The sequence below is a fragment of the Capsicum annuum genome, chromosome 7 (assembly GCF_002878395.1).
Source record: "Capsicum annuum cultivar UCD-10X-F1 chromosome 7, UCD10Xv1.1, whole genome shotgun sequence".
NCBI lineage: Eukaryota > Viridiplantae > Streptophyta > Magnoliopsida > Solanales > Solanaceae > Capsicum > Capsicum annuum.
This window is the reverse complement of record NC_061117.1, coordinates 2,100,123-2,110,983: the sequence shown is the minus strand read 5'-3', so window position 1 is coordinate 2,110,983 and position 10,861 is coordinate 2,100,123. Positions and strand designations below refer to the sequence as shown.

Here is a 10,861-nt window from a genome sequence, read left to right as displayed (position 1 = left end):
GTTTTTTGTTTGGGGTGGGGTGGTGATGGTGGTAGGGGATTAAAGGTCGAGGGCAGGGATATGTGTTTTTAGAGTTGTATGAATATTTCAATTTGAGAGTGAGGTTGAAATTTGAAAGAGACTTATGAAAAATGTTTTTGCTTACTTGTTGAAAGGAAGTCGTTTTCTTGAATTTGAGGAAAATAAGTTTATTTGAAAAATATTTAAACCAATCAAACATGAAAAAATTAAAAAACCGTTTTTCAGAAAATATTTTTCGTCATACCAAACACACTCATAATGCATAAGCATGTCATCTAACTTAGTCTTAGTTTGCGTCTATCACCTCCAACTTTAAATGTACACAAATAAACACTTAAATTTATATAAAGTTGAATAAATAGACACATGCTTCGCATGTATCGCGATCCGACAGATCGATTATTAATATTATGATAGATTAATTAGTGATTCGACCGATATACAGACAGATCGATTATTATTTTGATTGATTACATATATATATATATTTAAAAAAAAGAATTAAAAATTAAAGGAGAATAGAAAACTTATAAATTTGGGAGAAAACAGAATATTTAAGAATAAAATGCTAGCTTCAAAAAGGAGAAAGTCAGAAAAACAATGAAAGTTTAGTAAAAATTGAGGAGAAAAAAGTTGGAGAGAGGGAAAAAATGATTTGAAATTGAAAAAATGAGCTTTATATTTTAAGTATATTTATAAATAACTCTCATAATTTTTAATATGTTAGTATTATAATTTATTTATTTTTAAGTTTTTTTTTTTTTTAAATGAGGAAATAAAAGTGGGTTATTTTGTTAATTAGAAACTCAAAGAGGCGTATTAGTCAAATTTTCTCATATTTAAGGGACTAAAAGTGCAAATTTCCCAAAATAGTAGCTCAAAAATAACTACAAACATATTATACTTCTTGTCATAATATAATTTTCTTGTTCAAGTGATAAAAACACAAGCCCTCAATGCCTCTATACCCTTTCTAAACTTCACTTCTGGAGCTATTTTTAGTATAAAGGTATCATCTTTTTCACTTTTCTTTATTTGGTTATTTTTTAATTTGATGGAAAAAATTATCTTTAATGTTTTTACAGCCATTCTTGAATAGCTAAAGTTGTTTTATTTATTTATATATTTTTTTTCTAGTGTTTTTTTTGTTGATTTGGATTTTGTTTTCTTGATTTAAGGAAGTGGGATTGTGTTATGCTGAAATGTGTAATCTTGTTTTTTTAAATGGCATTGATTAAGTTTGGATGTATATAGCTTTGTTTATTTGTTTTTTGGATATGTTGTATCTGTTTTAGATTGAACCTTTTGGGGTTTTATGTTGAAAAGTTTTGTTTTTTGGATAATCGTGGTGTTTGGGTCAGCTTGAGTTTTACTCTGTCTGCCAAGGCTTGGACAGATAGGTAGAAATCATATGGTGTTTTTAGCTTTGTTGGATATGAACCGGAGACTTAAGAGTTGGATAATGTGTTTGGGATTTGGTAGGTTATGAAAAGCTTGCGAGAAGAAAAAGCGCGGGAGGGGTGGTGGCGGGATTGTTGTGGTTGGTGGGGTTGAATGTTTTGTTTTTGGAAAGTCATTCTGGAGGCAGCCTCTCTACTTTTCTTGAGGTAGTGGTATGGTCTGCGTACACTCTACCCTCCCCAGACCCCACTAGGTGGGAATACACCGGGTATGTTGTTGTATTCTGGAGGCAATGGTAGTAATTTAATGTCTGATGCTCATTCAGTTGGTAGTAATTTTCACTGACCCTTTTGGGTTTTTGTGTTGAAAAGATTTGTTTTTCTTTGATAATCTTGGTGTTCGGGTGAGCTTGGTGTCTACTCTGTCTGCCAATGCTTTGACAGATAGGTCGAAATCATGCAGTGTTTATGCCTTTGTTGGATTTGAACCCGAGACCCGATGGTTCTCGACCTACTCCGTTGACCACTAGGCTACCTGGATTGTATCATGTGTTTGGTTGTTGGTAGGTTATGAACAACTTACAGAAGAAAAAGCGCGGGAGGGGGGTGGCGGGATTGTTATGGTTGGTGGGGTTGAATGTTTTGTTTTGGAAAGTCATTCTGGAGACAATGGTATTAATTTAATGTCCGATGCACATTCAGTTTTTTGTTTCTTGAAATAGGATGTATAGCTTTGTTTATTTGGTTTTGCGCTATTTGATTTTCTTGATCTTTTGTTGTGTTTTCTCTGTTTTCATCGACCCTTTTGGGTTTTTTGTGTTGAAAAGATTTGTTTTTTTGGATAATCGTGGTGTTTGGGTCAGCTTGAGTTTTACTGTGTTTGCCAAGGAACACAAGGCTTGGACAGATAGGTAGAAATTATATAGTGTTTTTAGCTTTGTTGAGATTTGAACTTGAAACCTAATCATTCTCGAGCGCATGAGTTGTATAATGTGTTTGGGATTCGGTAGGTTATGAAAAGCTTGCAAGAAGGTGGCGGGATTGTTGTGGTTGGTGGGGTTGAATGTTTTGTTTTGGAAAGTCATTCTGGAGGCAATGGTAGTAATTTAATGTCTGCTGCTCATTCAGTTGGTAGTAATTTTTATTGACCCTTTTGGGTTTTTGTGTTGAAAAGATTTGTTTTTGCGGATAATCGTGGTGTTCAGGTGAGTTTGGGGTCTAAGTTATCGACCAAGGCTTTGATAGATAGGTAGAAATCATATAGTGTTTTTAGCTTTGTTGGAATTTGAAGCTAAAACCTTATGATTCTCGAGCCAATCCATTAACCGCCAGGCCACAGGCGGAATTGTATCATGTGTTTGGGGTTCGGTAGGTTGTGAACAGCTTGCAAGAAGAAAAAGCGCGGGAGACGGGTGGCGGGATTGTTGTTGCTCGTGGGGTTGAATGTTTTGTTTTGGAAAGTCATTGTGGAGGCAATGGTAGTAATTTATGTGTGATGCACATTCAGTTGTTTGTTTCTTGAAATAGGATGATAGCTTTGTTTATTTGTTTATGTACTCTTTTGATTATTCTTATGTAATCTATGTTTTCATTGACCCTTTTGGGTTTTTGTGTTGAAAAGATTTGTTTTCTTGGATAATCTGATGTTCGGGTGAGCTTGGTGTCTACTCTGTCCGCCAACCCTTGGATAGATAGGTAGAAATCATGCAGTGTTTTTGCCTTTGTTGGATTTGAACCTGATGGTTCTCCACCTACTCCGTTGACCTCTAGGCTACTTGGATTGTATCATGTGTTTGGGATGAACAGTTTGCAAGGAGAAAAAGCGCGGGAAGGGGTGGGGGGTGGGGGGGCGTAATTGTTGTAGTTTGTGGGGTTGAATGTTTTGTTTTGGAAAGCCATTTAGTAATTTAATGTCTGATGCTCATTCAGTTGTTTGTTTGTTGAAATAGGATGTATAGCTTTCTTATTTGATTATGTGTTGTTTGATTTTCTTGATCTTTCATTATGTTCTCTATATTTTCATTGACCATTTTGGGTTTTTGTGTTCAAAAGATTTGTTTTTTTGGAAAATCGTGGTGTTTGGGTCAGCTTGAGCTTTCTTGATGTTTTGATATGTTCTCTATGTTTTGCATTGACCCTTTTGGGTTTTATGTTGAAAAGATTTGTTGTTTTGGATAATCGTGGTGTTTGGGTTAGCTTGGAGTCTAGTCCAGCAAGGCTTGGATAGATAGGTAGAATCATATAGTGTTTTTTGCCATTGTTGGGATTTGAACCTGCAACCTAATGGTTCTCGACCCGTTCCATTAACCACTAGGCCACACGCGTGAATTAGGTCATGTGTTTGGGGGTCGTTACGTTATGAATAGCTTGCAAGAAGAGAAAAACACGGGAGGGGGGTGGCGGGATTGTTGTAGTTGGTGGGGTTGAGTTTTCTCTTTTGGGAAGTCAATGTGGATGCAATTTTAGTAATTTCTAGAATTTCTGATGCACATTCAGTTTGTTTCTTGAAATAGGAAATCGGTGCAAGTGTTTGGGGGTTGGTAGGTTATGAACAGCCTGCAAGAAGATAAAGTGCGGGAAGGGGAGCGTTGTTGTAGTTGGTGGGGTTGAGTGTTTTCTTTTGGAAAGTCATTGTGGAGGCAATAGTAGTAAATTAAGAATTTCTGATGCTCATTCAGTGGTTGTTTCTTGAAATAGGAAATCGGTGAAAGTGTTTGGAGGTCGGTAGGTTATGAACAACCTGCAAGAATAAAAAGCGCGGGAAGGGGGCAGGTTGTTGTGGTTGGTGGGTTGAGTGTTTTCTTTCGGAATATGTCATTGTGGAGGCAATGGTAGTAATTTAAGAATTTTTGATGCACATTCAGTTGTTCGTTTCTTGAAATAGGAAATCGGTGCTAGTGTTTATATTATCCTGATAGATATAGAAATTTTGCTCCATTGCCCCCTCGGTGTGGGAGAAAACACTGTGGTTGTTATTCGGCTGTAAAACTTGGAGGAGTGAATTAAATTAGGATTAACGAATTTATGAAAGGATTAATTAGAAGCAAAGACCATAATGTTGTTCCCAAAAAGGATGTATTAGATTCTTTCTTGAATTGCTAGAGAAGGTACATTGGAATTAATGGAGGGAATATTTCTTATTAAAGCCCAAATGAGTGTGGAAAGATAAAGGCTAGTACTTGCAAAGAAAACGTGATTTTCTTTTCCTCCGTCAGGCATTGGCGTCGTTCTGGGCTTGTGGCTCGATTAGGAAAGAACTGGATTATCGTTGCTATTTCAAGTTGAAATTAGTATCCTCAACTAGTATTGAGGTTAGAGGAACATGTTTCATAGAGTAATGGAAGCGGACCGGAACCTTAATACAATCATAGTAAAGTTTTTGATAAAACGTGCAGCAATGGGATGTTTATTTGCCGAAGTCACAAATCTTCAGATTTATAGAAGTTGGCTCCTGCTCTTTCTTATTTTACCGTGATGTTCGAGCTAGCTCGCCTGCACCTTGACTAATTCACGGGGTATCTTATACCTTTCACCAGCTCTCACCAACACATGTACCCTAAGTTTGTCCACCAAGGCTTGGGCAAAATTGCCCCCGCTGGTATTTGAACTTGAAACCTTATGGTTCTCAACCCCACTTTATTGATCACTTGGCCACATCCTTGCACACCTCGACTAATTCCAAGGGTTACGTGCTACCTCCACCTTTTTCCAGCCAGATTATACTGTCGGAGACGAGGTAGTCAAGTCAATAGCAGATGTAAGCTAGCAATTTGCACTAAGTGAATGTTGCATTCGTGTTTTTGGCATTAATTTTGTTGATTTTTCCCGGATGGCGATGCTAAAATGTTAAAAGACGAGTGGTCCTTTAAACGTACAAGTATGAAATACTTCCTTGCCTGCTTACTAATTTTTCCCTGTCTGTTCAGAACTTGGACAATATCTTCTACATTGAATTGATACCATAGTATTGCTTGAAAATAATTCAACTGAAAATTGTAGTTTTCTGTATGATCTGAAAAAATAAAACAATGAACTGAGATATTCCTGCTTCCTTTCCTTATTAAGTGATTAAATACTGGAAAAAATATGTTTGCCGTCTATTTATTTTGCTACTGAAAGAGTAGCCCGGTATTTATTTTGCTGTTGATCTGACTAATACATGGTCCAGATCTTCTGCATCATTATATGTTTTTTTGGCAAGTTTTTCGACTCTCTATGATCCGAGATTCAATTGTTGCGCCGAATGGAAATAGAAAAATAAAAGTAATAATAATAGAAGGAATATACCAACACAAGATCTTCTAAATCTTGAAGGGGGGCCTTGGAGTAACTGATAAAATTGTTGCCATGTTTCAAGTCGTGGAAACAGCCTCTCACAGAAATGAGGCTGGGCCTTGGAGTAACTGATAAAATTGTTGCCATGTTTCAAGCCGTGGAAACAACCTCTCACAGAAATGAGGGGTAAGGCTACGTACAATAAATCCTTGTAGTTCGGCCCTTCCCTGGGCTCTGCGCATAGCGGGAGCTTTAGTGCACCGGGCTGCCCTTTAAGATCTTCTAAATCTTGAGATGAAAATTCCTATGCGTTGTTCCATTCTAAATCACTAAGAAAAAAGACAAAAAGACCGCCTGATTCTGTTTTCCTGAGCAAGGGGATCTATCGGAAACAACCTCTCTACTTCATCTGAGATAGTGGTATGGACTGCGCACACTTTACGCTCCCTAGACCCCACTTTGTGGGAATACACTGGGTATGTTGTTGTTGTAAGAAAATGTAGAAACCTTTAAAGAATTTCTAATTAAAGAAGAAACAAGATAATTAATTAATATAAAATTCCCCCTCTTAGTGAAAATACGAGAGAAACATGAGAATTTGTAGGAGAGCAATATATCGTTAAAAGTTTCTACATCTACTAAATAAATAAAATGGAAATAGAATCGGATTCCAGTTGATGAATCTTAAAATGAGATATGCCCTACGATAAACCAATAAACAAAACAAACTAGGTGGTTCGATCAAAATGAATTCTTGTTTTGACTGAATGGTTATGGATGACTTGACAATTCCAATTGGAATCAACCAATCGAATCCGGTATGTTTTCCACCAAAGCTCAGATCTTCCTGCTTCCTTTTCAGTTGAATAAATATGTTCAATCTCTCAAGCTCTGCGAGGAACTTTCTTTGGGGAAACAACCTTAGCAGTCTTCACGCTAATCGTTAGAGGCATTAGCTTCAGATTCCTATTAGACTTTGATTACTTATAGGGAAGATGAGCTCTAAGGAAGTGCCTGGTCCTAAATTTATACTGGCTTGAATGTTTGTTAGGGTATATATAAGCGTTGCGAGCTAAACACGATACAACCTCTCGACTTCTTTCTAGGTGCATCTTGTCGAAGTGTAGCTATATATAAGTAGGGGTGAGTTTTCCTGGGATGCCATTGTATTAGAACATTAAACCTGTATTCTTCTCGTTGTGTATATATTCTAGCAAGCTGCTGAGGTTCCTTCGTCACCTTTGGCTCCCCATTACTTGTAATCCCGAAAGAGCCGCCAAGTGAGTGTACACCTGTCTTCTTCTCTTCCTCTATAAAAGATTTCAAGGTAGTGGAGAAACCACATTGTTTACAGAATGACTAACCTCATGATCTGATTCTCCATCACATAACTGCAGCTTGTGTCTTCTGGTCAAGTCATGCTCGTTTTCTGTTCTGAAATGGTTACGTTCTGAGACACATAACTGATTGCTATTATTACTCTCCTACTATCGTATTCTTCGATTTTAGTATTACCTGTTCTTTTCCTTGCTTCAGTTGTCATATTATGTTTTCCCCAATGCTTTATTTCATTGTTGTTACTGCTTTCTTTTCCGCATTCCCTTTTTCTAACTGCTTTGAGATGCGTTACTTGAGCCAAGGGTCTATTGGAAACAACCTCTCTATCTCTATGAGGTAGGGGCATCTCTGCGTACACTCTATCCTTCCCAGACCCCGCTTATAGGATAACACTACTTAATTTTTGCACAACCCAAGAAGTGAACTGTTTTAGTTCTATTACCCTCGGTTTTCGTTTTGATAATGCGTTCTATTACCCTCTATTAAAAGGTTACACTGCTGGTTTACTATGTTGATCTCATAGTTTATATTCTCTTCAAAGCAGGTAAATCCTTGCTAATTACTGAAACCTTAAAAACAAGTATTGGCATTTTTCGTTCTGGGGCCCAGTGAAAAGATGGCTTCCAGAAAACAATTACCAGCATCATATGGACGCTCATTACAAGCTCCAGGAATAGTGCTTCGTGAAGAATTGGCTGCTGGCCGCCGCCACATTGATCCACTTCCTCCTCCTGAGGTTCGGGAACACAGATTTGCTGCTCGGGCTGCAGAGATAGAACGACTTGCTGGAGACCATCATCGGTTGGCAGCTACATATGTTGCCTTAAAGCAGGATCTTTCTGTTGCTCACCGAGAATTAGAGAAAGTCAAAGAACATATGAGAAGTACTCAAACAGAAAGTGACATCCAGGTCCGAGTGTTGTTCGACAAGATTGCTAAGATGGATGTGGACCTTAGAAACGTTGAGAGATTAAGGAAGGATGTGGAAGAGGCCCATTTGGAGGCACAAGGCTTGGTATCAGCCAATATGGAACTGACCGGAAAAATAAATCACATTAAGCAGGAATTGGAAAAAGCTCGTGCAGATGTCAAGAAGCTACCTGAGATGCATGCTGAACTTGATTCCTTAAAGAAAGAACACCAAAAGCTGCGGTAAGTCGAAGCATTTCTCTTTTACTGACCTTCCTCCAGGAAAACTGAACCACATCTATATTGTTTAATTGTCTTGGACTTGCTGTTTAGGTGGAAGCACAAACAAATTCTTTATGCATTGATTACCTTTGAAAGAGCTTCCCCTACTCATTACCCTGGAAAGGTTGGCTGACTTCTCAAATATTGATGGGTGTGTGCTGTATACTCCAAAAATAGTGTATTTTTGGAGAATCCTATACGGTGCTGAACACTTTTGGAGAGTCGAACAACATAGGTGTATGGCTATATATCAATCAACTGTGCCACATTTACAAACTAGTCGGGTCTGCTTTACAAATTCTTTGTATCCATGTTGCTCTTTTGGACATATTTTATTCCAAGATCAAATATTTTGTCTTTTAAGACGAATTGTGGGTTCCATAGAATTAGAGTGTTCTCTAAATCTTATACTTCTATCGAATGTACAAGTTTCTAATTCGAATAAAAGGACGCATGGAAAACACCGGATCTAATGTGAGTGTGACAACAATAACTAAACCTTTATGATTAGCTATTATTGCTTTTATGGATCCTTTATTTCCCGTCTTTGCTTTCGCCGATGCATATGGTCGAACCATATGCAAGACAGCCGAACCATCTTAAACGGCGTTATCTCATTTTATCTTCTAAATGCACAACTTGTATACTTTGTTCTCTAATCTTTTCCAGTCATGTGTGATCAATAACCACATTAACATTCACGTTTCTACGATTATTGATATGTCGAGCGTCCAAAATTTACTTAAATATAATATTGCTTGGGATTGTTAGGGTATAAGGTTTAGACCCTGTCATGTTGATAAGATGTCTTTATGACTGCATGCTGTATGAGGCAAAAAGGGTTTGCATCCTTAAAACATCTGGATGATGCATTGATCAGAGACATGCCCTACGCATCTTGCGTAATTTAGGTTGTTCACTTAGCATGTTACACATATGTTGATAAAGGTCGACCGAATAGTTGCTGCACAGCCTGATACATAAATTAATATCAATTTTATACTTGCATGCATGTCTTTGGACTTTGGCACATTTGATGCTGTTTTAATTCAAGATGACTCTTTTTTTGTGTCGTGTTTATGCAACTCTTGTAGTTTTTTTGGGGTTGTGAAGGACACGGATTATGGTAGAAAGTTAGTAGGTAGGAGCTATGTTGCTCAGACTGTTAAAAAATGTCAATGGGTGTCGGATTCGCCAAAACTAGTGTATTTTTGAAGAATCCGACACGGGTGCGGCATCGAAAGAAGAGTCCGCTCAACTTAGGGTCGGAGTGCATTGTCTTGTTGTTCGTCCATACTAGTAGTCATAGTTTTCTCTTGTAGTTTCTTGTCCTTCTGTTACTATCTGATGTTTCTTGTACCTCGACTATTGTATTATTTTGTTGTAGTACTAACTCTATTACTATCTGTTGTTTCTTGTACTTCAACTATCGTATTATTTTATTATAGTACTGCTCCTGTTGTTTCTTGTACTTCAACTATCGTATTATTTTATTATAGTACTGCTCCGTTACTAGCTGCTGTTTCTTGTACTTCAACTATCGTATTGTTTTGGTGAAGTACTGCTCAGTTACTACCTGTTGTTTCTTGTACTTCCGTTACTTCTTTTAATGGACCGCTTTGGACTGTTTTTTCTTGAGCCAAGGGTCTATCGAAAACAACCTCTACTACACTGGGTACGTTGTTGTATTTATGCAACTCTTGGGGCCAGTCGCGGACTATCTTGCTTGGAAACGCTCTGAATTCCGTAATCATGAATGTTTTATTTTATTGGAACATGCAGTAAGACCTTCCTGTATGAAAAAGGTTTAAACATGGAGAAAGTTGAGCAACTGAAAGCCATGGAGAAAGAGTTGATCGACATGGCTAATGAAGTGGAAAGGTTGCGTGCTCAAGTGTTAATCGCCGAGAAAAGAGCTCAAGGTAATCGACATATGCTAATTTCCGTCTCTTATTCTGTATCTACTATTGTTCATAATACATGCTGAGTATTTTTCATGTTCCGTTTAGGTTTTGATCCTTATGGTCGACCCTACATGAACTCCGATCCCATGTATCCGGCTCCTCCTCCTATGCATCTACCGCCACATGTAGACAGTTACCAGAGATCTCATATCCCAGTTGCCCTTGGTCCTATGGGAGACGGAACATATCAATATGGCAGTAGCGCGGCTGCAAGTGCTCAGGGCGGAACAGCAGCGCCACCTCTCCTCGGTACTGGTGACAATGTAGCATGGGGAGGAAGTCATGATGCTCCTCGACAAACCAGGAGCTGAACTTTCTGCTATGTGTTAGATTTGGTCTGCTTGGCCGGTTTTGCATCCGCGGAACGAACTTTTATCCAAATTGACTAGCTCGATTCTTTTTCGCGTTCGACTTATAGAGGCTTTTTGCAGATCTAATGTAAGATGTTTCATGAGGCTAGAGAATTGTACATTTAATCTGTCAAAAACTTATTTTACCTGCACATATTCTAGTCCATGGAAATGAATGTTGTTTTATGGATCATTAGCAAAGGATATTTCTTTTTATATTAGTTTTATATATGCGCTATCGGAAACAACCTCTCCACTTCTTCGAAGGTAGTGGTATGGATTGCGTACACGTTACCCTCCCCAGACCTCACTATGTGGGAAT

General features: G+C 38.0%; 1 protein-coding gene across 2 annotated transcripts; it reads left to right on the top strand.

Annotated features, from left to right (window-relative positions):
- The first annotated feature begins 895 nt into the window (after nt 1-895).
- LOC107854239 (protein FLX-like 4) lies at nt 896-10,732 on the top strand. Of its 2 annotated transcripts, none has more exons than XM_016699238.2 (4): nt 896-1,030; nt 7,579-8,186; nt 10,008-10,147; nt 10,235-10,732. In XM_016699238.2, the coding sequence occupies exons 2-4, from the start codon at nt 7,651-7,653 to the stop codon at nt 10,498-10,500; spliced, it is 942 nt and encodes a 313-aa protein (XP_016554724.1). In that variant the 5' UTR covers nt 896-1,030; nt 7,579-7,650; the 3' UTR covers nt 10,501-10,732. The 2 variants fall into 2 exon arrangements, with proteins under 2 accessions (XP_016554724.1, XP_016554725.1); XM_016699239.2 differs by having other exon boundaries at nt 931-1,030; nt 7,576-8,186.
- Nucleotides 10,733-10,861: the final 129 nt, after the last annotated feature.

Bases quoted from the DNA above. Each gene is read 5' to 3' on its own strand.
- LOC107854239 (XM_016699238.2), top strand. From the start codon at position 7,651: ATGGCTTCCAGAAAACAATTACCAGCATCATATGGACGCTCATTACAA. The intron at 8,187-10,007 runs GTAAGTCGAAGC...TGGAACATGCAG, and splicing joins AAAGAACACCAAAAGCTGCG to TAAGACCTTCCTGTATGAAA. The intron at 10,148-10,234 runs GTAATCGACATA...TGTTCCGTTTAG, and splicing joins CGCCGAGAAAAGAGCTCAAG to GTTTTGATCCTTATGGTCGA.